The sequence below is a fragment of the Triturus cristatus genome, chromosome 4_1 (assembly GCF_964204655.1).
Source record: "Triturus cristatus chromosome 4_1, aTriCri1.1, whole genome shotgun sequence".
NCBI lineage: Eukaryota > Metazoa > Chordata > Amphibia > Caudata > Salamandridae > Triturus > Triturus cristatus.
Window position 1 is genome coordinate 519,209,043 of NC_140585.1, and position 27,405 is coordinate 519,236,447.

Genomic DNA, 27,405 nt, shown 5'->3' on the forward strand with positions numbered 1-27,405 from the left:
CCATGGGACCTCTTTTGGCTACATATGGTACTGCACCCTGCAACATGGCTAGGTAAAAAACATTGGCATTTATAATGGCAATAACTCCAACTCCAACAAATGCAAGACCAATTGCATTTCCAATGCAATCGGTCTCCTATTTGTTAAAGTTAGAGCTGTTGTCAATTAAAATGACAGTGTTTTTTACTTTTGCTTTTTTGGGCAATCGTGCTATGAAAATATAATAACTCCACTGCAAATAAAAAAAAGTAAAATCATTGTTATTTTCAACGCAAACAGCTCTAACTTTAAAAAAATGCGAGACCTATTGCATAGCAAACACTTGTTTAATTTGAAAACTATCAGCCATGTTGCATAGCAGCTGCACCTCTGTGCAGCATAGTTAAAAACATTGACATAGGCAATAGCTCACATAGGGGAGACCTGTATGGAGAGCACATCTTTGTGTTCTGGCAGCTCAGGCAGATTTATGCATTCAGTAACTGCATCTTTTTTGGTGATTATGCCATGGGTGGTCTTTTTCGGTATATTTTTAAAGCACATAGAACAGTGCCCCATGCCTCTACATGCTACCCTGTTCACAAAGCATCCATCTTGGAAATGCTATACTAAGAAGTTTGAGAAAGACAACTTATGAAACACATTTTAAAGAAAGATAGTTTCCCTTGTCCTAATAATTTTGCATTCATTAATAATTCTGTAAAAACACAATACTGTTCAGTTTTGCTTATTCTTTTGCCACTTTGCATTTCTTGCAAGTATTTTTAGTTTGCTTACTCCCATACTCTGTCCCAAGAACTTGCAGTAAAGATGTCAGTCATATCTTAAACCTCGAAGGCACTTGAAGGATTGGCATTCAAAGGTACTTAGCAACAGAAGATTCGTGGGCCGCAGTCTCAGTGCACTGGTGCCACTATCACTCCGTAGCACGCGCCAGGCCTCTTATGGGAAGCCCGGACTGTGAGAACCGCGCACGTCCTGACGAAAATGTCATGACGCCACAAGAGAGTTATCAGATACTTGAAAAGCAGGAGATATGTTCCCTGGGAACCCTGCCATCACTAATATTGCTTTAACCCCAGGGAAGGAGGTGAAACAAAAATAAACAGCACTACACCGCAAATTACTATGTTTTTACGAGGGGAAAATTACGTTATGGCTAAACCACAAAAAAACAAAAAAATACAATCACGTTATAGTAGCGTGCATCTAAAGAACAAAGCTTATGGGGATAGTACAAACAACGAACAGAGGAGGCAAAACGCACCTCAGCAACAAAATTAGTCTATCAGAACGTTTGAAGGGGCAGTTTTCGTGGTCTGTAAGTGGAGTCACACCAGCACATTTTCTACAGACACTATTGATAAGCTGTAAATGCAGGAATCAGTGATAACGATATGTGGGAAAAGCCTGCACGTTCTGCATTTAAGAATATTTTCTTTGATCGCGAAAGAAGAGTTACGAGGAAAACAGGCTGCTCTGTACAATGTCAGGTCCTGGGAATCCTCCTGGCACAGTGGAGTGGAAAGGGCGCAATGAAGAAACAGACGTTGGCAATCTAATAAGTCTGGCGTTAGTCGCCTGCCTATTGGCTTTGCCAATGCTGGTTTCTGATCCTTGCACAAATAAATCTCTGCACAGGGATTGGAATCACACGTGTTGGGGTAATAACTGCATTTCTACAATTTTCTCCAGGTTACTTTTTCACACATCAAATCTGCCAAAATGTATCTATGGAAAATGTCGGTATATGTAGATGTTGGTGCAAAAAGAAACAAAATGTGATGTTGTATTTTAAAAGCTACAACTTGTAACAGGTGATAAGTATCAGACCTTATAAATTACTATACCTGGAGTATTGATTTAAAAAGATGCAATGATTATCGCAAGACCAGACAGGCCAATCGTAATGAGAGCCTAGGGGGTTAAATAATAACTTATCAAGCATTATGTTCCGGGTAAGGGATAAGATAATAGACTCTGTGGGGGTTTAAAGAGGGTGAGTGATGGAAGTAGGAATAAAGTTGCAGGCAGGAAAACATAAAGTTAGGAATTATAGGAGCAGGATAAGGGTTACCTGTAGGTGAAAAGGAAAGACGAAATGGTAATACTAAAGAAGATAAGGGAGTGTCTAGTGGAATCTTCACTGTAAAAAAACACATAACCTCAGATCTCCTGAAAACAAAGGTCTGAGACTATTTCAAAACTATTAATAAATGTAGGGCGTGAAATTATCATGAGTCAATAATCTCAAAGTGATTCTCCAGAAAAGGTACAGCATCCACAGCAGGGGTCTCCAACCAGTCGACCGTGAGTTACTAGTAGCTCCCAGACACCTTCAGAGTAGCTCACAGCCTAGAATTCAGTGTCAAATGAGTGTAAGGTCATATATATTCTTTTTAAAGTTAAGGGACGTCTGTGTTTATGTTACATAATGATCATCAGGAGTCACGATTCCCCATCTCCAAACCCTTATCACAGAGAGTACCCACCTCAGCGCTCAAAGCGCGAGAGAGAATGACTGAGACTCGTGGCACTACAACTCCCAGCATACCCTGGGACATTCCTCCGCCATTCTGATTGGCGGACACTAATTCAAACTCCCCCTTAAGCACCTCCTCCACAGGAAGAAGGTGCTTGACAATCCGTTTAGCTTCCCACGTCGGAGCGGACGCTTTCCTTCCCGCACCGGATTTCCGAAGACAGCGTCGTTGCAGATTTCATCAGGGCGGACGCTTTCCTTCCCGCGCAGGATTTCCGAAGGCAACGCCGTCGCTGAACTCCTCGAGGTCCCGCTGGGACATTCAGCGCCTCGTTTGGAACTTCCTTCACGATCGTTACCGGACCCCGAGGGCTGCAAAGCATCGCTGTTGGCACTCACGCAAGTACTACTCCCTGAGCGTGACCGCGTTTGCCTTGCTTGTTACCCTCGTTCCTTTTTGCTTGCTGTGTTCTTGTTCTTCCCACACAGAGGTGCAAGGAGAGAACTTAACCCGGGGTACTTTCCGCTTGTGCAGAACTGTTTTCTGCTGCCTCAGTCCACCACGGCTCCTCTTCCCCCGCCCTGTGGGTACAGACTCTCCTGCCTATAACAGGGGGGTTTCTACAGCTGTCCGGATTGCCCCGGGCTGTGCCTCACGTCAGTACTTTGCAGCTTCTGCCTGAGAAATCACGGGAGCACAGACTTCCATTCAAAACCTTTGCCTTGATCCCGTTAGGAACGGAACGCGTTCTCTACGTGTTGAATTCGGACACGTATTTCCTGGGTCATGACTGCCTGGTTCCAGGCCCTCCCACTATCCGGATTTCGAGCGCAGACCAGACACAGGCCAGACGCTTCCCAGGCAGTGACCTTTCTTATTTTGTCCCCTTCCCTTTTCCCCGGGGTGCTGAGTCACATAGCTGCGTATTCTTGCACTGTGGGGCATAGCATTTCGGAGAGCTGGGAAGCCCCTCAGCTCGTCATCGTTCCCGCTGGCTGCTGCGACATGGTTAGTGGAGACTAACACTGTCCGTCATCACTAACACCGTGACATCAGGCTACAAATAGCAAGGCCTGGTAATGACCAGTGGTAAGTCAGATTCATGACACAGGCTGGGGCACAGAGGTGAACAACTGAATTACTGAGGTAATCTAACTCTTACATAAAATTCCCTGTGAACTCAATATTGGAGCTGTGAACAAAATGAAGGTTCTAAATGCTTTTAAATGGAAGAAAAATAAAATGAAATTTTACCTTAATGATTAACTCTTCATTTTAATTTTCTGCAATTTCAAAGCGTTGCATTTACAAACAGCAAGCTCCTTACTCCACTGGCCAGTAGACACTGTGCCATGAGCATAATTGAAAAATACAGCCATTTTGTTAAATGAGAGAAATTTAAAGTCCAGACAAATGTTCCATATTATGAACACTTTTGCAAAGCACTTTTCTGCACTTTAAATTCCTCCCACTTAAAAAAAATTATTGTATGTTTGTGTTATACATGTAACAGCGCCACATATGGCGAAAGGTATGTCCTGTGCTCGAAGTACATATGTCACAAGCTCTCAGTCACACATACAAATATATTCCATTCATACGCACACATGTTCCTACATCCCCAAAGACCACAGTCTCACTGACACACATGGCAGCCCTGTCATTGTGCCCCTAGTCAAAGTATTTTGCTCAAACCATAGTACCTGGCTCTATGGACATTAGGCTTAAAGTCAATTGGAGCCGGGCATGGGGGTGTCCGGTAAAAATCAGTGGCGGCACCTCTTGCGGAAGAGCATCGCCCCACTGCTTTTAAGCAGTACAACGTAAAGGAAACATAAAATAATAATAGCTTTGAGTTATTATCATTTTATGTTTCTATGTTGCTTTGCGGGCGGGTGGGCGGGGCTGCTCTGTTCTTGGAGCAGGGGAAGAGTGGTTTTCCCACTCTAAGTACAGATGACACTTGGGCCGCCCAAAACAGTCATTCCTGGTTCTCCATGCAGCCTGCATTACAGCCTGCATGGAGAACATGCCCAGGACCCTATTCCCTGGCCGAGTGTCTAACCAGGATGCTCAGACCAATCACAACACATTGGTCAGGGGAGCCTGGGTGCTTACCAATCACAACGCTGCATTGCAGCATTGGGATTGGTCTGGGAGCCTGGCTGTGCTTCCTGTTCCTTGAGTCAAGATGAGGAGAGCAGGAGTAGAGACGCAGGACGTGGAGGCAAGGTGTTTTTTTTATTTTTTATATTGCTCTCAACCCACTCCCACACCCTCCCCCGCGTGCCCACCACCCACAAGGCATGCCAGCCACCATTCGTCACAATGATATTCCCTGATCCGAAATAGCACTCACTACACAAAAGGAGACCTCCTGATCTACAGCAAAATATCATTATTGATCACTCCAGACTAATTGACTGCATTCGTTGGAGGACCTCTTTACTCCTCCAATAATGAGTGAATAGGAGGATGCTAAATGGGCGATTCACAATCTGCATTTTGAAGTACATAAGTAGTACTGCACTAGAACTACTTACTATCTACACAATACAATTCACAAATCTGAGGGTGGAGAGTTCTGCCTCCATCTCTCCTGTCTTTTCTTTGGGGAGATTGTCACACATATTAATTTACTACTTAGTAATAAATGTGGAAGGGAGCGGCGGGTGATAATCAGAACATGTGGAATATATTCTTCAAAGTAGAGAAGGTTATGGAAAAGTAAGGAGTGGTTTAGGGAGGGACAGGTTACTATTAGATACTAGCTGATAAAAGAGTAAGAACATTCCTATTCACACACTACACGTTCTACATTTTTGGATTAAGGTGTGCCTTTGAGGTGCAGCTGTCTCATTGTGTAATTAACTATGAAGAAAACATACTCATAGTAATACAATTACCAGTAAGTAACTGAAGGATAAGGCATGTGCACCCGATTAACAGTGAACCAACATCAAAACCCCAAACATTATTTTATTGATATTAAAATATATTTTGTATCTGAAAAGAAGTTGCAGGATAGGATGGAGACATTTTGTGGATATTTTTCTCCAGTGGTTCACGAGAGGTAGATAGGCCCTTAAGAATTAGGAAGAGTTTATTTCGATTTTATTGGTAATACTATATTTTCAGGGCCCAACTGAGACACAAACCAGTAATAGACGATTCTAATTGTTAGTGAAGACAAGCATTTGATAACCAACTTAGTTGGACCAGATTGCTCTACTTGCAAGATCTGACTCCACTACAGTCTGATCAGATTTTTTAAACCCGCAAATTACAGCACACCCTCCCACACCTGCCACCGATATTCAATGGGACAAGCACATGGGGGCAAGATCTACTAAATTTTATGGCCAATACATTTAAAGGGTCTTATCAACTCATTGATAGCTGAACCAGATCACTTCAGGAATCTCCTGAAACATACCACAACCTACCTGGCAGTGGCTTGCACCCTGTCCAAGTAGGGACCCTTATTTTAGTCAGGGTAAGGGGATTACACAGCTAAGACAACCCATGTTCACCCTCTTGGTAGTTAGGCATGAGCAGTCAGGCTTATCTCAGAAGCAATGTATAAAGCATGTGTACATAAACCCACAGTAACACAGTGAAAACACTACAAACGGACACCACTCCAGTTTAGAAAAACAGCCAATCTTTATCTGACCAAAATGACAAAAATCCAACATACACAAATCAAGATGTCGCTTTTAAAATGTTTGAAACAGTTCAGTCTATAGGAAACTATGGATGCGCCACTTTTGTCACAGAGTTCCAGGGATGAGTCAAAATCAGAGCTGAAAACAGGCACAGGGGAGATGAGGCTCTGGAAAAGCAAAGCAATGTGTCAATTCCTTACTCTCAGAGGAGGTGATGCATCAATTCCTTATTGCCAGGGGAGGTGATGCATCGATTCCTTACTGCAGCACAGGGGAGGTGATGTGTCGATCTCCTGAAATGTGGCCTCTTTTCCCTACTGCTGGGCTACGTCAATGAAGAACTTGGCTCACAGATGTAATGCTTTGAAAATCCGGACATGCTGGGTCGATGCAACGGCAGCGAAACAGGCACTGCGTTAATTTTCCAGCCAAATGGCAGGTGATACATTGATTTCTTCAGCTGCACAGCAGGGCCTGTGTCGGAGTCAGAGTGGGTGCCTCGAATGTCGGAGACAAGGTGCTCAGGACTCAGCCTGTGATGATCTTTAAGCTGCACGGCAGTTGAAGCATCGATCTTTCGGCTGCACCACAGTGATTTATTAGTTCTTCAGCCCCAAGGTGGTGCTGCATCAGGAAAAACAGGTGCAGAAGTTTGATGCGTGTGTTTCCTTCTCTCTTTGCAGCAAAGCCACCTCCAAGAGCCCAGAACTGGAATTGGCATCACTTGGCAGGTCAGAACTCCCAGCAGAAGAGTTCAGAAGCTGCAGGTGAAGTCTTTGATGGCCCTGAGACTTCTTAACGGGAGGCAAGCACACACAAGCCCATGGAGAACATTGGAAGCAGCATACAGAAAGCAAAATCCAGTCGTCTCACTCTCGAAGAAAGAAGCAGCAAGCCGCAGGCCAGCACTACACAGTTCCCCCCCCCCCCCCCCTAAAACGTCTGCAGCTCTTCTTCTTGGTAGAATCTCATCCTAGTTCAGACGTGTTCTGAAGTTATGGTGTCACAGCTTCAGTACTTACACCAGTTCTGCCTATGAAGTAAGCAAACTTCAAAGGAAAGTCTTTGTAGTGTACGGGGCCCTATCTTTCCCTTACCTGGCTTCAAACACACTTCAGGGGAGTAGAGACAGCTTTGTGTGAGGAAGGCACAGGCCTATTCAGGTGTCGGTGACAACTCCTACCACCACTCTAGCTCAGGAAGACCCATCAGCCTGGTGATGGGCCATCAGAATATGCAGGGCATACCTCAGCTCCCTTCATGCGACTGTCTAGAGTGAATGCACAAACAGCCCAACTGTCACCCTCCCTCAGATGTGGATTCCACAAGCAGGCAGAAGCACAGAATGGTAAAGCAAGAAGAGGTCCACTTTCTAAAAGTGGCATTTTCAAACACACAATTTAAAAACCAACTTCACTAAAATATGTACTTTTAAATTGTGAGTTCTAGGACTCCAAACTTCAAATCTCCATCTATCCCAATTGCAAGTTACACTTCTAAGAGGTTACAAGGCAGCTCCAATGATAACCTATGGGAGAGATAGTCCTTACCAAAGTGAAAAACAAAATTGGCAATATTTCACTATCAGGACATGTATACCACACAGCACATATCATACCTTCTAAATGCACTGCACCTTGCCAATGGGGCTACCTTAGGCCTACCTTAGGGGTGCCTTATAAGCAGTAAAAGGGAAGGTTTGGGCCTGGCAAGTGGGTGTCCTTGCCACGTCAACATGGCAGTTTAAAACTGCCCACACAGACACTGCAGTAGCAGGCCTGAGACAGGGTTGCAGGGCTACTTACGTGGGTGGCACAATCAGTGCTGCAGGCCCACTAGTAGCTGATTTACAGGCCCTGGGCACACACGGTGCACTTTACTAGGGTCTTAACAGTAAACCAAATATGCCAACCATGGATAACCAACCCTAATCGCAATTTACACAGGGAGCACTTGCACTTTAGCACTGATCAGCAGTGGTAAAGTTCCCAGAGATCACAAACCAGCAAAAACGAAATGCAGCACACAGTCAAAAACAGGAGGTCAGAATCAAAAAAAGGGGAAAGACACGCCAACGATGTCAGGTTTAACAACTGGCAATAGACAGTGAGCTAAAGGAGATGCATAAAGTAGTGTGCAGGATTAGTCAATAACACAGCATAGAGCGATGAACAAAGGCCGGATTGAAAATGAATCCTGCTTCCTTATTTATCCCTCATTGCCAGTCATTCCAATCTTTGGCCCCTGAATATTCCACAATATCTTTAGTCTCCAGCCTCACAAGCCACACACTAGCTCAGAACCAACAACCAAGTCATCATGAAAGTCCAATAGCATATGTAAAATTATTGTAAAATAGTCTATTGTAACTAAGTGCTCAGGAGTGATTTTAGACTCTAGTCGTCAATCTATAGATACATAAATAGACCAATAAACAACTTTCCCGTTGGGGAATTTTAACACAAAATAATGTCAAAATGACATGCTACTCAAACAATGAAAATGCTACTGAAGAAACTTTCATAAGACAAAACTAGGTGTGAACTGAACTTCAGAGTGACATGGGCACTTAGCCAGAGCAATATTTAATGTATAAAATGTTGAGGCCCAGAAATGTACACAGGAAACATTTTAAACATAAACAGTGCATTTTTGTTTACCTTAAAATTGATAACATTAAAATCGCTCTGGACGTCTCACTGATATGGTAGACTTTGACGTCTTCTACAATAACCTGCATATATGGTGTGGAGTTGATTCTCCCCATGGTAAATGTCTAGTAGGCTCCCAAGTGAAAGAACCAAGAACTATTTGACTTTTTTCACAAAATCTCTGCTGCATTGCTTAGGCTATGAGCAGTGTTTTAAATGGAAAAAAATAAGTGCAGGTACTCACCTGAGATGTGGACTAGGGGGTGGAGTTAAGGGGCATTGGCTATGGGGGTGGGGCTATGGATAGTGCTAAGGGGCGGGGCCAGAGGCACACATTTAATTTGATTGATGGTTAATTGGTGTGCAGATATGCACACTGCAGACAACACTCACTCATACAAAACATGCACAGGGACATAGAAGCACTTGTGCAAGCATAAAGGGTATTTAGTTCATGTGTTTTAGAAATGCATATTCTGATGTCCACATTCCTACACCTTGATTCCTCGACCTCCTCCCCCACACCCCCCCACTGCTGTGCAACAGCGTCATCATCGCCACCTTTCTCCTCGATCTGGCTCCAATCAAGTGCTGCCCTACTCTGCTATGCCAGCAGGAAGCCTACTATTAGGTTTCCCGAGTCAGGAAGATGTGCCTCTTAGCAGGCCCTTCTCGCACACCTACAGTGCAATTGTCTCCACAGAGCCCCAGTGGACACTGTCACTAATCACAGTGTGACTCGGGCCCCTCCCAAACTCCCTGTCTGCTCTGATTGAATACATATGGGCGTTGCTCAATTAGCAGATTGTAAAGGGAGATTACCACTCATGAAAACGGACTGACTCCTCATCTGTCACGCTTCTTTCTTTACATGCCAAATTGCACCGAGTTGCCTTGCTGCCCCATGAGTACAGGTACTCTTTTTGAGACAACAAAAGGTTCCGGTACTCAGAGGCAGAAAATGTAGAAGTGCCGGTACATAGTACCGGTGAGTACCGGCCCATTTAAAGCACTGGCTGTGAGGAGATAAGATAGGAGATGTGGACTGGTGTCTGAGCTGTCAACTGTAAATTCAGAAGAGCTGCAATATAGTCTTGACTTTTGTTTTTCTCCACATTGCATGGTAGTGTGAAAGTCACTTCACCTCCTGGTGTTCTGGTGTTTCAAACCCCTCATTTAGTATTCAGTCAGGCCAAATGGATGTAGTATGCTCCATGTAAGTAAATAGATATATAAAAGTAGTGCGTTCCTCTCCCTTTACAAGAGCCAATGTGCGCAAGCATTCCCATTGCATCTTGAAGATCTTGATCTAGAACTGTGCTTTCTTTCCCTGGCTGGTACAAACCACTGCAAAAGCTATTTCAGCTTGTCATGTATTTCTGCTGTTTTAAATGATACGTGTCTCCAAGTCACTAATTCCTTTTGTATATAAACATCTCTGTGCAGAAAGGCTTCTTGTTCAATTTGTCTGCCTGAGCTCTGACATGTGCAGAAATAGAGCAGTCAACGTGGACCCCATGTAGATTAACAGAACTCCAAAGTTTACTTTACTTTTTAACAACCAATCCTAATGCAGGTCACCAGTGAAACAAACCATCTCTGGTGCAGCACGCAGAGTAACTGCTGCTTGACGGCTAAGGTCGGGCTTTTGGGATATTGCCCAGAAAATGCTACACTGGAATCTATCTGTGAGGCGGTCTTGGTACATCGCGTACTTAAAAATGTTGTCTCATGATGTACAAGTAATATCTCAGCCATAATCCCGTTGTATACAGGACACATACAGCTGGAAATAGGAGCCACCAAAGGTCTAACTAGGATTGATATCCCTGATCCATCTTTGTTCTTTATATTTAAACACCTATGCAACACACCTGTCAACGCTTTTTATCATAGAAAAATTGTTCTTCATGTGCACCATTTTTCTGCTAAAAAAACAAACACACCTCCTGGTTTCTTTTCATCTCGTCCATCACCTTCTCCCCTTCCCACCCGCCTGCTTCTTCAATCTCCACCTAAAAAACACAATGAAGTGGCAAGCGCTGGATGTTTTCTGGCACTTTTAAAAATCATACCGGTATCCACCCCCACATGCCCCTCCCTCCATTTGTTACTCTAGCTACCGCCCCCCTGATTGCCAAAGCGAATAGCTCGCCCATGGGTGAAATCAATTGGCTTTACCAATGCTTTTTTCAAACACGAAGCAAAGGCACTAGCTTGAGTAGAGTTCTACTTTCGTGCCAAGTTAGTGTAACTCCATTCAGCAAATCTTTATGTCTCGCCTGAGCCAGCGCGCATGCGCTGCCCTGCGAGGCATAAAGTAAGGGTTTTTGAGCTCTTAACACATGCTCGTGAGTGTGCTTTATTTTTATTAGCCTGTAATTAGCCTGTGCATGTGTCTTTTTTTAAAACACAGCACGCAATTGGTGCAAGGTGGGTGATTGTTCCACCTTGTTTGTTCCATGGCCTAGGGTCCGCGGGAGCGAGCTTTAATCCCATATGTTTCCAATTATCGCGGTGGCGGTAATTGGAAACAGATGGTGCTCGCTTTTTTTTTGTTTTCCTTAACCTCTTCTGTGCCCATGACGAGATAGTCTCGTCATGGAGCACGGTCGCGCTGTGCCCATGACGAGACTATCTCGTCATGAACCCCACCCACTAATTAAACGCCCGGCACAGGAGGGGGAAAGGGCGTGGCACAGAAGGGGTTAAGAATGAACCTCGTGGTAGCTGTAAACAATGGGGTAACAATGGCACAATTCTGTTTACAGAATGAAGGAATCAAGCATGTGGAGGTAACATGAGTTGTCCAAGATCAGGCAGTGAAACTCAGGGTCGAGTTCTCCGGCCGAGACTTTAGTCACTGGCCCACATGCTCTCCTCCCCCTGCTTTTGTGGGGAGGTGCACTACATGCCAAATGGCCAGGCTGATGACAGCGCCCAGAACTACCACTGTGGGCGACCTTTACACGCAGGGCAAACGCCAGCCCGTGGCACGATTGACAGCCAGGCTGCAGGCAGGTAGTACAAAAAGCACCCAAACACCCCAGGGTGACAAATGTAGTGTGTGAGACAAAAAAAGCAATAAAACAAATCAGGCGATCTTCAGACGTATTGCCATCCAATGAGCGGGTAGCTCGCCTTGTATAGCGCCAAACATCAGAGCGGTCCGTGTCAAGCTGCTTATGCAGCTCTCAGGTCCCTCATTCTTTGCTTGGGGGTGTTGTTGGGAGCCCGAGTGCTGGCCTTGGAGAGCAGAGTAGCTTTCATTACTTTGACATGGGGTCATGGGTTTTAACCACCTGTGTACCTGCGCTGGCCGTCATCATAATGACTAAAGTTGATGACGAGGATGACAATCATATTATACATAGCGCATGCCACAGACTTAAATCTAAATAAATACACTCCACATAATACCACTCAGTGCCATATAATAACACGCCACATACTTACACTATACTCAATGCAACATAAATACACTCCACATAATACCACACAGTGCCAAATAATTATATGCTACATAATTACACTGCACTCAATGCAACATACACTCCAAATAATACCACTCAGTGTCACATAATTCCACGCCACACAATTCCACTCTACTGAATACAACATACACTCCCCATCATACCACTCAGTGCCACATAATTACATGCCACATAATTACACTCTACTCAATGCAACATAAATACACTCCACATAATACCACACAGTGCCACATAATTATATGCTACATACTTACACTGCACTCAATGCAACATACACTTCAAATACCACTCAGTGCCACATAATTACATGCCACATAATTACACTCTACTGAATGCAACATACACTCCACACAATACCACTTAGTGCCACATAATTATATGCTATATGATTACACTGCACTCAATGCAACATACACTCCAAATAATACCACTCAGTGCCACATAATTACAAGGCATACAATTACACTCTACTGAATACAACATACACTCCCCATAATACCACTCAGTGCCACATAATTACATGCAACATAATTACACTCTACTCAATGCAACATAAATACACTCCACACAATACCACACAGTGCCACATAATTGAAAGAACCTCCTGAGGCACAGCCGGGAGTAGGTAGCTGATAGCGCTTTGCTCGCTTGATTTTAAAAAGTTGTTTTTTGCTTTTAATTCTTGCACTTGCTCTATCACACACTCACCCTCATTGTTCCTGCTCCCTGGGGTGCAGACACTCCCCTCACTCAGCGGAACCAGGGCTGGGTAGTGGAATCGCCGTCAACCCCTCCCGCCTTCCCTCACGCTCTAATCTGGGACACGCCCACTTGGAGGCCACGCCCCCTGCAACTGATAGATAAGCGCCGCTGACCTACGAGCGCGTTTAAACCTGAAAGAACCTCCTGAGGCACAGCCGGGAGTAGGTAGCTGATAGCGCTTTGCTCGCTTGATTTTAAAAAGTTGTTTTTTGCTTTTAATTCTTGCACTTGCTCTATCACACACTCACCCTCATTGTTCCTGCTCCCTGGGGTGCAGACACTCCCCTCACTCAGTGGAACCAGGGCTGGGTAGTGGAATCGCCGTCAACCCCTCCCGCCTTCCCTCACGCTCTACTCAGGGACACGCCCACTTGGAGGCCACGCCCCCTGCAACTGATAGATAAGCGCCGCTGACCTACGAGCGCGTTTAAACTTGAAAGAACCTCCTGAGGCACAGCCGGGAGTAGGTAGCTGATAGCGCTTTGCTCGCTTGATTTTAAAAAGTTGTTTTTTGCTTTTAATTCTTGCACTTGCTCTATCACACACTCACCCTCATTGTTCCTGCTCCCTGGGGTGCAGACACTCCCCTCACTCAGCGGAACCAGGGCTGGGTAGTGGAATCGCCGTCAACCCCTCCCGCCTTCCCTCACGCTCTAATCAGGGACACGCCCACTTGGAGGCCACGCCCCCTGCAACTGATAGATAAGCGCCGCTGACCTACGAGCGCGTTTAAACTTGAAAGAACCTCCTGAGGCACAGCCGGGAGTAGGTAGCTGATAGCGCTTTGCTCGCTTGATTTTAAAAAGTAGTTTTTTGCTTTTAATTCTTGCACTTGCTCTATCACACACTCACCCTCATTGTTCCTGCTCCCTGGGGTGCAGACACTCCCCTCACTCAGCGGAACCAGGGCTGGGTAGTGGAATCGCCGTCAACCCCTCCCGCCTTCCCTCACGCTCTAATCAGGGACACGCCCACTTGGAGGCCACGCCCCCTGCACCTTGCTTCCCAGTCTACATCAATGTGTAGCTCTCGGAAGCGCAGCGGACGAGCGCAGCGGGCGCGACGTTGGCGCGCCGAAGGCGCGCCTAAGGCAAGCCCGTCTGCGCCCGTCCGCACACGACCGGGCATAGGGCTGGCCCCCATGCCGGAACCCACCGCCACTAGGAGACATTACTCACGTCGAGATCTCCTCAGCCTCAGACCTCCGAAAAATTTCTCCTGTCATGCTATACACGACCCAAACGTCCCCTTCACCAGCTGTAACATCTGCAAACCTGGAAACCTACTCCTTCCCAGGATGGCCGCCCCACTCCCAAGCCTCAAATTAGCGACACTCAACTGCAGATCGCTTCCCAAGCACGCCCTACTCATAAACCAGCTGATTGTCGATCACGATCTGGATATACTCTTCCTAACCGAAACCTGGATCACCAGTCATTCCAACTCCGACATAGTCTCGGCCCTTCCCCCGGGCTTCCTCATCATGTCCCAATCCCGCCCTCTGGGTCGAGGTGGTGGAATAGCTATCATATACCGAGACTACTTCACCTGCCGATCTACTGAGATTCAGAGCCAGGAGTCGGAGAGCTGTCTGTTCACGCTGACGCTCTCACCGACCTACTCCCTGTCAGGCCTTCTGGTCTACCGGCCCCCTGGACATTTCGGCCCCTTCTCCGCCGCTTTCTTAGAAACCGTTTCATCCCTGGCCCACTTAACATCTAACTTCTTGATTACAGGTGACCTTAACATCCATTTCGATGATCCATTAGACACAGGGCCATCTGACTTAATCTGTGAACTTGGCGCCCTTGGCTTCTCCCTGGCTAACTCAGGAGCCACGCATTCGAAAGGACATCTGCTCGACCCTGTATTCTCGAACATCCCTTCCCTCCAGTTCACCAATTCCCTCCCCCTCCCGTGGACGGACCACTTTTTGGTCTCGGCCCATCTCCCAGGGTCCTTTAAGAAACCCCATATCCCCCCAACTTACACCAAGGATAGATCTTGGGCCAGACTTTCGATGGAAAACTGGGCCTTGGCTCTTGACGCTACTACCCCCAGTCTTGCAGCCGACCCCGCCTTGGCAGATATCCAGTTCAGAGACTGGATTTCCTCCTCCCTCGACAGCCTCATCCCCATCAAAAATCGAGAGGTTAAAAATAAGACCAAGGGCCATGCACCTTGGTACAATTCAGATCTCAGAGCGCTCCGTAAAGAGTGCAAAAAGGCCGAGAGAGTATGGAGGAAAGATTGGCTCCATAGTAACAAGGACATATATCACAACGCGGTAAGACGTTACAAAACAGCCTTGAAATTAGCTAAATCAACGTTTTACGACAACAGAATAAAAACCGCAACTAACTCTTCCAAAGAATCTTATCAGATAGTCAAAGAATTACTAAACATCCCAACAGCACCCCCCCCTCACTCCCCCCCCTCCAGACAGAAGTAAGGATTTGGCTAACTACCTGCGGATACTGGACTCTCTTCCTACCATCAGCCCCCCTCTCACCCCAGATATAGCAAACGGCAACAATAGCCCACAGCTGGACACCTTTAGAGCAGTTTCCCTCACCGAGGTGATGTCCACGCTAGAGACAATGAAAAGCGGGTCCCCTCTTGACCCAGCCCCGGTCAGATTCCTAAAAAAGGTGTCTCCCACCATAGCCTATACCATCATGGACCTTATCAACTCCTCCCTCGCTGGAGGAACGGTGCCCCCCAATTGGAAGAACGCAGTCGTTAAGGCCCTGCTGAAAAAACCCCAACTTAACCCGGATGACATGTCTAATTACAGACCGATCTCACTGCTCCCATGCATCAGTAAGATGGCTGAAAAGCTAGTTAACTCGCAACTGTCCCAATTTCTTGAGACAAACAATATCCTGCGCCAATCCCAAACTGGGTTTCGACCTGGCCATGGCACGGACACCGCCCTCCTCTCTGTCATCGAGGAGGCAAGGTGTATCCTAGACTCAGGGGGATCAGTGGCAGTGATCCTCCTGGACCTTAGCGCCGCCTTTGATACGGTGGATCACCGTGTCCTATTACATCGCCTGGCCAAGGCAGGAATTGTGGGTACGGCGCGAGCGTGGATCGAATCTTTTCTCTCCTATCGATCCTTTCAGGTGTGGGACGGCAACTCCCGGTCAGAACCTCTTCCACTGAAGAATGGAGTTCCCCAGGGGTCGTCGCTCAGCCCTACCCTGTTTAATGTCTATATGGCCCCCCTGGAAGACGTAGTGGCCCCCTACGGTATAAAAATAATTAACTACGCTGACGACACCCAACTAGTCGTCTCCCTGTCCCACCTGGATAACCACCCTGACAGCTTGCTGCATTGTCTCCAGGACATCCATACCTGGATGTGTGACTCGGCCTTGAAGCTGAACGGTGCAAAGACCGAGATCATGCTCCTGGGCAACAAATGGACGTCCTTTCCACCTACATCTTGGCCTGACACCTTCGGCGAAATCCCCTCTCCTAAAACTGAGATCAAAACACTAGGAGTATGGTTGGAACCTGACCTAACCATGAAAACGCAGGCGGCCAAGACAGCAGGCACCTGCTTCGGTCTCCTGCGTTCCGTGCGCAAGATCCTGCCTCTTCTTCCGCTCCCATCCAGGAAGTTGTTGGTCCAGGGTCTTGTTTTGGCCCGGCTCGATTACAGCAACGCCATCTATCTTGGGGCCCCTGAGTACACCCTGGCCAAACTCCAACGCACCCAGAATGCGGCGGCCAGGCTTATTTTGAACCTCCCCCCTAGAGTTTCAGCAAAGCCTGCCCTTAAAGCCCTACACTGTCTCCCTGTTCGCCAGAGAGTAGAGTTCAAGGCCCTATGCACCACCCACAAGCTCATCAATGGAGCTGGCCCAGCCGCGCTAAAAAATATGGTTACCCCATACAAAGCCTCCAGACCCCTTCGCTCTGATGCCGAACATCTTGCCACGGTTCCCAAATTTAGGAAGGCTCGCACCGGCGGTCGTCGCTTTTCGGTCAAAGCCTCCATAGCATGGAACTCACTCCCTCTCAGTCTACGTCTGGAACCCTCCCTCACTACGTTCCGCAGGAAACTTAAAACCCTCTTGTTCCCCAAATAATTCACTCCCTCTCCCCCTCCTCTGGATCTCTTCAAGTTTATAGCGCGGGGATGCCTACGGGTCACCAGGCGCTTTAGAAATCGCAAAATAAATAAATAAAATAAATATATACTACATAATTACACGGCACTCAATGCAACATACACTCCAAATACCACTCAGTGCCACATAATTACACGCCAGATAATTACACTCTACTGAATGCAACATACACTCCACACAATACCACTTAGTACCACATAATTATACTGCACTCAATGCAACATACACTCCAAATGATACCACTCAGTGCCACATAATTATATGCCACATAATTACACTCTACTGAATACAACATACACTCCCATAATACCACTCAGTGCCTCATAATTGCACGCCACATAATTACACTCTACTCAATGCAACATAAATACACTCCACATAATACCACACAGTGCCACATACTTATATGCTACATAATTACACTGCACTCAATGAAACATACACTTCAAGTACCACTCAGTGCCATGTAATTACACGCCACATAATTACACTCTACTGAATGCAACATACACTCCACACAATACCACTCAGTGCCACATAATTATATGCTACATAATTACACTGCACTTAATGCAAAATGCACTCCACACCATGACAAAATTTCACTAGGCATAATTTCACTCAACACCACAGTTCCAGGCCACACAATTCAACTCCACACATTTCCAATACACACCGCATAATTACACACCAAACAACATATTTCAACTCCACAATCCACAACGTACCTCCAATCCACACCATATGGTGTCACCACCTGAGCACCAAACATCATTCACCACCACCATTTTGCATCAGTGACCACCTAAGCATCACGCCAGTCTGCCCTTGGAATCTGGCATCTGTTGATTCTCCCCTAGTGTGCGTCTGCTGCTCGTGTTCTAATTAAATTACTGTTTTCCAACATCCACTCCCCCGTTATTTATGTCCCGCTCCCCCATAACACAAACATTATAACAAACAAGCATGAGAACAGGCAGGAAGAAGTTGCCAGCAGTGCAAGTACAAGTAGAAGACAGGTTTTTCAGTTGCATATAATGTTGTCTTTGTTTGTATAAAGGTAACAAAAATGCTTAACACTTTTTATTATAAGTTTTTAACATAATGCACAGCAGCCACAATGCTTTACAACATAGCCAAAAGTTCTGGCTAAACACATAAGGTCCCAAAGGCGAGACCTATTGGCTATGCCAATGCTTGTCCTATATTGGAGAGCAAAGAAGCCTACAGAAATTAAAATGGGACATGACATTTTCTTGACCCACTTTTATTGGGCCCCACTTGACAAATCTGCACAAAATCTGTCATGCCGAGTACAAATTGGTGAAACATATTTGTTGGAAACTTACTAGAGATCTTTGTTTATATCGTACCACCGAATGCACATCTCCAAATGAAGACACAGAATGATATGTTAAACAAGCATTTGCAATGCAGTTGGGACCTTATATGTATTTAGCTATGCAGCACATTAGCCTGGGTGCTGAAACATCTACTGTTCTCTAACATGGAAGGAAAGTAAGCACCAAACTGTGTGCCACACCAGGTATGGGAACACATGGAGAGATATATTGCCTTTCAGCTGGAAATGGTATAGTCCAAAGCTCTGTTTTTAATATAAAATCAGGCCCTTCGGTGGTCATATCATTAAAAATACAAGATTTGAAAAAAATATGAATGTCTAAGAGTGCTCGTGGAAGACAATTTCTATGGACTGGAATCTAGAGAATGCTAAAGTGATTCTGGAATTTTACTGACCTCTGCTGGTCGTTTTCTATCAAGAAAGTTAAATAGAGGCAGTTGCTAGAAATTGTTTTTAAAAGAAAGTCCCTCAGCAGAAAGTAATTCTGGTATTTTACTGACCTCTACTGGTCGTTTTCTATCAAGACAGTTAAGTAGAAGCAGTTGAAGAAGCAGAACGTAATTCTAATATTTTACTGACCTCTACTGGTCGTTTTCTATCAAGGCAGTTAAATAGAGGCAGTTGAACAGAAAAAAAAAGTCCCAAAGCAGAAGCAGCATAGTCCTATTACTGATCTCCAGAGCCCACAAAGTACATTCACATATAAGTATATACTAAAGTGTATACAAGAGGTCTCGAATGCTCGACCTAAAAAGACACTCGGAAAGTCATGGTCTGTTTAATGCCAAGGAAGTATTGTATCACGTAAGATATTGCAACCTTTAAAACGCAATGTGTTAATCCAGAGGTGGGCTGGAAGAGAGCCAGAAGAGGGCTACACATATTTATCGTATTTGTTCATCTGTTTTATATATAGCGCACCTGCCCACAAGAGGTATTTGGGTGCTTTACATGAAACTTGAAGCTAGTAAACCATAACAAGTCAGATACGTCTTCTGATGAGCCATGATGGACAGGAATGGTGATAAGGGACAAGAAGGTTAACGGTCAGTTCCCACAAGAGTGCCCATATGCACAATGATTTGCGTAAATTAAACGTCTTTTTCACTTAATTTGTGACTCACATACTATAATAAAAAATGTCAATACTTTTGTTCACCAGTTGATGCAGTAAGGCTGGGAGCATATGTCTGGAAACGTTGTCCACAAACCTTCGGACACGTGCCCTTTGTTCCTGCACCGAACTGAGCAAATTAAAAATGTGAACAGCACATATAGCATTATAACATTATGGAGCTGTTGAGCATCAGAAGAAAAAATGCAAAAAGGAGCACTTACAGGCGGGTGCGTAGCTTGGTCAGTAGGACTGGGGGGAGGGGAGAGCTTCACATTTTCCAACAATCCCACTGGCATAGCATGATAAAATACATTATTTGAGAAGCAGAGTATGAGCGGGCTTAAGGGGAAGTGGGAAGGGAGAGCAGTGCGGATGGTTAGGGATACTTTGAAGAATATATCATAAAATAACCAACAGTTTTAGAAACTTAGAACACGAGAGAGGACAGAGTATGTCTATATGTTTTTGTCTGTGTGCGCATGTAAACATCCTAGGTGAAATCTGACAGCCACCCTACCACAACCGACTGAAAGGATCTGTATCAAACTCTGCAAGGGAATACATTATTAAGGGGCTGTAACACCCCAAAAACCCCTATCCTCCCCTCCCCCCTGAAGTTACGCCCCTGCTTACAGGAAAGGTGCTAGGGAACATAAAACAGTAATTAGCCAGCTCTGAGCGCCTGATAATCTGCTGTAAACATCTGAAGATGGATTCCTTCAGGGTGAGATTAAAGTATATTTTCTGACAGCCTGAGTTGCTGCATCTTTCGTGTGACAGGGCAGTCTCTGTTGGTTTGCAAACTCCTTTAAACGTTGCGTCTGTGTGGACTCTAAAGAACAAGGGTCTCCTTGGGGGGCCTCCAGCGGTGCGTACACTGGTGCCGTTTCACCGCCCCGTGATACTTGGGTTCGGCGCTCAGATTTAAAACTGAAATTTGCAGCTTTCCTGTCTCTCCCCTTTTGTAAACAATTGTTAAAGGCTTTCATCGATGTCAGAGTTTTTCTCAGTACGAACAGCTAGCTTTTGTTCGTAAGCGGGGAGCACATTTATCTGCAAACTGTTATTATGTTGGCAGTATTTGTACAGCGCGCGTCCCCCATTGACAGGGCCCAGTATGTGTGGGCTGCCTGGAATGTGCGCCTCAGCCCTCTTCTTGGTTGCATGCTACACCTTCCTGTGCTTTGTGTTCTGAGAGAATGTGCTTGCTGTGGAGTAAATGAGGTATCATGCAGGGTTGTGTACTATGTCCATTGTGTGAGGTGCTGGTCTGGCCAGGAAGCTCTGGGTTAGTGAGGTTGTCTTAACATGCATTGTCTAACTTTGTGTGGTTTCTCCCCGCATATCTTGTATGCTTTTTCTGCTTGAGGGAGAGAGGAGGTGGTGGGCATTTCCAGATAGGTTCATGTCTTTTGAGGACAGCGGCTGCCCACTGTCTGGTGTGAATGCATATGACTCAGTAGTGATAATGCCTCTGCAGTCATGGTTAGGTCAGAGACCCCATTGAAAAGGCATTCTATGCTCTCTTAAAAACGCTGCTGTCATTCAAAGAATCTGCATTAAAGTTTCCAACAAAAATATTCCACCATTTGGACTCGGCATAACAGATTTTGTGCAGATTTGTCAAGTGGGCCCAATAAAAGTGGGTCAAAAAATGCCATGTCCCATTTTAATTTCCGTAGGCTTCTATGCTCTCCAATATAGAAAAATATGCTGAATAGAGTTCCACTAACCTGGCACGAAGGTAGAACTTTATTCAAGCTAGTGCCTTTACTTGGTGTTTAAAACAAGCATTGGCAAAGCCAATTTTATCTCCCCCAATGCGCAAGCTATTGGCTTTGGCAATCAGTAGGGCAGTAGCGAGGGTAACAAATGGAGGGGCATGTGGGGTGGATAACAGTATGATTTTAAGAAGTGCCAGAAAACATCCAGCGCTGGCCACTTCATCGTGCTTTTTAGGTCGAGATTGAAGAGGCAGGCGGGTGGGATGGGGAGAAGGTGATGGACGGGATGAAGAGAAACAGGGAGTGAATGGGTGGGGATAAGTTAAATAAAAAAGAGATTCAATCTATTTCAGGTGTGCTGATGCAAAATTCAAGCAGCTAGAAACTGTCGCTACCACAGACTACAGTAGGATGGCTAAAATAGCATCCATATATTGCTGCATAGGCACGTGTGGACTGTATAGCCCGCTAACACTTCCGACTTCAGTGCAGCAAACTAGGACTGGCTAAGGTGCTGATGATTCTCCAATTCTAGATCACCTTACATATTAAGCGTCCCTTGCATCCCAAAATGAGTAACACAATATGCTTAGCCCTGGGATTGGCTGTTAAGCGAACCCTAAGTACTCAATTTACATGCTAATGTTGTCTTGTACGCGGAAATACCTCTAGCACAAAACGGCATTGCGCTGGATTCACAAACGGCCTGTGCAAGTAGCGGTCAGTGATCACTAAAGATGCCCATTCTCCCTTAATTTTGTGAAACATTTTTTTTAATTACGATAGTGTTCTTATTTTGTCCTGGTCTTTGGCCTGAGGGATAGTTGCACTCTGTAGTTCTAAATATTTTGATGCGCATAGAAACTGTATTTCACCAACTAAAAATGCAGCACTCTTTTCATATTTATTCAAAGTTTTTACACATCTTCTTACACTTACAAGAGTGCTGGGCGAAAGGCAGAAAAGTGGCGAGTAAGAGCCCAGTCTATGAGAAAGAATCCTGCAATGAAAACAATTAGGAATGGAGGGGGCGTGGATAAGTTACATAAAAAAGGAGAGACGGGGTGGGTGGGAGACTCAGGAAGAAACAGGGATGGGAGGGAGGGGAGAAGAAACAGGGAGGGTGTGGGGATAAGTTAAATAAGGTCAAAAAAAAAAGGAGCTATGACGTGGCCAGTGTCGACCTCATCATAGCTGAGAAATAGTACCTGAATTCCAGCATGAGCAGCAGATGGCCAGTGGAGGGTCACTAGTCAAAAGCGAATTAATCTGTACTTAGTCCGTGCATCGAACCTGGTCCCAGGATGCCTGTTTTTGGTCCAGTTCGGGCTGGACTGTTCCCATGAGGAGCAGGGTCAAGATTGATTTGCATTTGGCTGGGTCCAAACTGGGGTAGCATAGTGAGCAAAAGAATGATGGATTAAACCCAGATCTGTTGAGTGGGGTGAGTGGTTGAAAAGTTTTAGCACTCCCTCCATCATTTAGTTGTGTTTTTTGTGCATGGTATTTGTACCATAACAGGATGATAATATAACCTAAGTGTTAAGCTGACTTTCTGTCGAGGATGGCTGGCATTTTACCTTTAAATGGAGGTCCTTTTCATACTGCAGTTGGTCCTTGCACTCCCACATCTGCTCCTGCAGCTTCTGTCTCATGGCATATTCTTCCTCATACCTATTTAAAGTAAAAAAACATTGTTTCATTTTAAGTAAAAAAACACGATCTCTTTCAAGCATGCATTATGTTTCTTAAATAATAAGGGTGCATAGCCAGCAACTTTACAAAATTGTTATTGAGCCATTTTATTCAGCTAACACGTACTGAAAAAGCAGACTCATAAAATGGGAAATTCTATTAAAATATTTAAATAAACAATGACCCATATAATGTCGCCAAAATCATAGAGTGGTGAAAGAATCGTCACAAACTCACTGAAGTGACCCGGTGACATCATACACCTTTTTACCATAATGAGACTGCAACGAGAAAGTACAGAAAATATCTTGCAATATCCTAGAGATAAAGACAAACATGAAATTCACAAGAGGAATGTAGGAATTAGGAAGCCTTCGAAACTCTTAAAGATCATCCCTACCATATATAATATATAATATTGTGCTGGAAGATGCCTGGCCAATAACTCCTTGGTGATTCCTGCGACGGGAGTGATGCAGAGTGGAGGAAAAGCATAACATATCTAAATCTGCTCCTCAGCAGGAGCTAAAGACTCAGGAAGGGGTTCCTCTAAAATCTTAAAATTAGGCCCTCTTTCTGTTTGGTTGTTAACCTGAATTGGATCACAAGTGGTGCAAAATTACTCCACCTTTTCCTCCAGACAAACCCCTGGTATGTCAAATCTGGTGAAAGTGTTGCAGAGAAACACTGAGGAAATTAGTGCTACAATAGTACTACTAACAAACTACAAAATGCTATTCACATACCTACGTGCAGTGGTCTCTACCTCTTTCATTTCTGTGTGGAGATCTCCACACACATAATTATACAATTTAGTAATATATGTGTCAGGAACAGAGGGGAGTGGCTGGAAAATGGGGAATACTTATGACTAAAGGGGAGGCGTTAAGGGAGAAGTAAGGTGGGGTTTATATAGGGGCAAGCACCAAGAGTAAGTATCTTGCTATTCACAATTCTATAGTTAGTACAATCAAATATGACCCAAATACAGTTGTAAATGTACTCCAGTTCAGACTTAGAGTAAGCCCAGCACTACAAATGGACAGACACTGGTACAGCAACACCTTCCCGTAAAACATAATGGCTGTAGGGCTTGAATACAAATCCCATAGGAAATAATGCTATAATACATTTAATGAATTCAACAATTTAAAATATAAATACATCTTATTTATTATTAAAATGTCAATAAATAAAAGATATTTTATGAACCTTTTATACATTGAAAAATTAATAAACCTTATTACCTTAAAAAAAATATTTACATTTCTTTTAATTAATGATGTGCATCACTTTAAATTATTTTGGTACATTTAAATTATTATTTTACATTTATTCTAAATTTTTCCAACAAAAATTATTTTCTTTTAATTAGATATATATTCAAAATAATTCTGTTTTAATTTTAAATTGAGGTATAAATTCTGTAACTTTTTAATATTGTTCTATAGCAAAAAGAAACATTTACAGTTAATTACATATAATTTTTAACAGTTAACTTATTTCTAATTTTTTAACTTGTTTAATAAACTTTTAACATTTTCCCTAAAATTTACCAGAGGGAGATTTCCACCTGCATGTGAAAAGTTGCAAGTAGTAACTTAACACTCTTCTTAAATTTGTCTGAACCCTCTTAATTGAGGTGGTGGAGACATGTAAACATACATTTTGTAGTTAATTTACAGAAATCATAAAATGACCCTATTCTCCATTCCTCCAGTGAATATTGTGGAAGCGTATTAAAATCTATGTCTTTGTGAAATACATAATAATGAATATTAATACTTTTTATGTAGCGCCCAATACGTATATGGTGGGTTACTATGATTGCTGGTGAACCGAATTTAATATGAAGCATAGAAGTGTGTTTATTAACAGAAATTAGTTGTGCCACATTTACGTGAAAACGATATCTTGGATAAAATGGAAGCTGAATCTGTCATTCACTCCTGTAATATCCCTCTCCCATCAGGTCCCCTGGTGCAACTTCTGTCCTGACAAGCCCTGTGAAAGCAAAGACAGCTGATGTAATGGATTATTTCACTGTTAGGAATAAAATACTTTTAATGGAACTTCTAGTGATCCTCCTATGTTATAATAGACATGGTCCTTCTGCTGTAGTACAGCTGGGCAAACGATGCTTATTCATTTGTGTGAACTGATATTTAAAAAAATGTTTCCTATTTTGTTTGAACATTTCCGGATTGCAGTAGCACGGAAGGTGCTGGGTGCTTAGAGTGGGATAGTGCTTGTGAGTTAAGGTATTAACGGTAATTCTTCGATTTGCTAACAAATTGTTGCATACGTCATGCTGTGCTAAACTGCAGTTTTAGCTAGTTTGTTATGCATGAATCGTGTATAAGAACCCCTGATTTGCGGACTGAGCCATAAGATTTTTTAGCTTTCGTTGATGCTAAAAGGGATGCTGTCTGACCTTTTCCTGATTTTGCTGCTCCTTTGGGACTTCGAAAAATTTCAGATTTTTTAGTACTCTGTTATAACTCTGCATTTGAGCATTTATGGCAATTATTCTGTACATATTCATTTTGAGATTTTTGTAATAAAACCCTTTAACTTTTCCTTCTGCGCTCTAATTCAATTATTGAGTGGTCCTAGCTACTTATTTTGATACTCTGCTAAACTGATGTCCGGGAGGGTGCCTTTTTGCACAATTACGTCTTGTGGGAGAACCGTGAGAGATCATTTTGTGGTTTCTGAAATTTGGGGTGTTCTAAAATATTGGGGCATGGTTTTTGTTCCCACAATATGTACCAGAATCATTAAGTGTGTGATGCAAACTACACACTACTTTGGTTGCCCCTATCTGGACCTGTCGCCAATTATTGTTCTTTAGGTAATGTGAAGGCCTCAAGAACTGGAAACAATGCTTTGGATTAGGCCTCACCAATTGTGGGCACACTGGAAATACAACCGACTATAGGCAGATATCTCCAACAGCCAGTTGCCCGTGAAGTCCAGAGTTTTACAGTCTTGTCTGCCCGAGGTAGGGGTGACCCCTTCCAATAACCACAATACCGTCAACACTTGGAAGTGCCTAAGCAGATGGTGCCTTCCAGAAGGAGTCCCAGAGGAGGAAAAAGCCCAGAGGCAAAACACTTCATAATGGCAGTACCACAGGTAGTAAGGAGCCAAGGAAGAACACAACCAGGCACTGAAGAAGCCGATGACAAAGAAAGAAAAACCCCTTGCAGGAACACTGGAAAAAACAGGAGCGAGGAAACACACCCATAGGAACGAAGTAGAGTTGCTATGCAAGGAGCAAGAGAAAATGTTGCCTTCTATATTGCTGAAGCAGGAAGTACCTCCCGAGAAGTTGAAAGTCACCATGATGATTTTGGGAAGAGAGCTACAGGCTTGAGGAGCCGCTATCTCGGATTGGGTTTCCCAAATACCCAGAATTCTTTCCCAGAGAATTCTTGGTAGAAGGACCAGGAAGAACTGACAGCGTACTCCCAGCGGACTCTCCTTTGGAGAAGAATGCAGACACAGGCGATGGTACTGGCAGGCCGGCCACCATAAAGTAAGTTTTTAAGGGGACGCATGCCACGCATCCTGCCCTTCTGGGAGCAGAGCGAGGCTTGCTGCAAGTCAGGATGTCTCCACAACATCAGAGGATTATTACTGCATGTCTACTGTGGATCGACATTACTCCTGTCATGGTATTCACCTGTTTTTAGGTGATCAGTTATGAAAACCGTAATAGCCATCCCTTATTAAATAAACACTGTTTGTAATTTAATTCGCTGGTATGTCCAGGAGTCAACTGTAATTTATAAGCAGAACTAGTCAGACAGGGAAAAGATTTGAATTTAATGGTCATTACGTTAATGCAAGTCATAATATTTCATGGTAGTACTGTTTTCTCTAAATGGCGTTGACGCAAGAGAATTCCCAGTGACAGAACCTTGTGTTTTCAGTGTTTTACCCCCAAATTGTGAATGATTCATTGAGTAACTTCATACTGCCTTCTGGGAAGCTGACTTTAAGTACCTGGCTGTTTGGTACAGCAAGAACAGTCGTGTCAAACGCCAGAGGGCATGATAATGTAATCCTTTGTGCACTATAGAGAGGGTTTTAAATCTTGACTGCTCCTTAGCCTGGATCTTGTGATCATCTTCAGGGTCAATTTATCTCAATGTTCACTTGTGTGCTGAAGGATACAGACATATAAAATACACCACCCAGGTTACAAATGTTCTGCTGAGGTGGGGATGGAGAACCCATGGACTAAGACTAGATGAGCAGGATGAATGAGACATTTCTTGGAACATGAAGTTTTTTTTCT

At 44.2% G+C, this 27,405-nt stretch overlaps 1 protein-coding gene across 2 annotated transcripts in view; it reads right to left on the bottom strand.

Annotated features, from left to right (window-relative positions):
- LMNTD1 (lamin tail domain containing 1) overlaps positions 1-27,405 on the bottom strand; it is a 1,465,565-nt gene that overhangs the window by 1,166,476 nt on the left and 271,684 nt on the right. For both annotated transcript variants that reach the window (XM_085652774.1, XM_085652773.1), the window contains exon 5: positions 22,985-23,078. In XM_085652774.1, the coding sequence (XP_085508900.1) occupies positions 22,985-23,078 (94 nt within the window). The remainder of the gene's footprint in view (positions 1-22,984; positions 23,079-27,405) is intronic.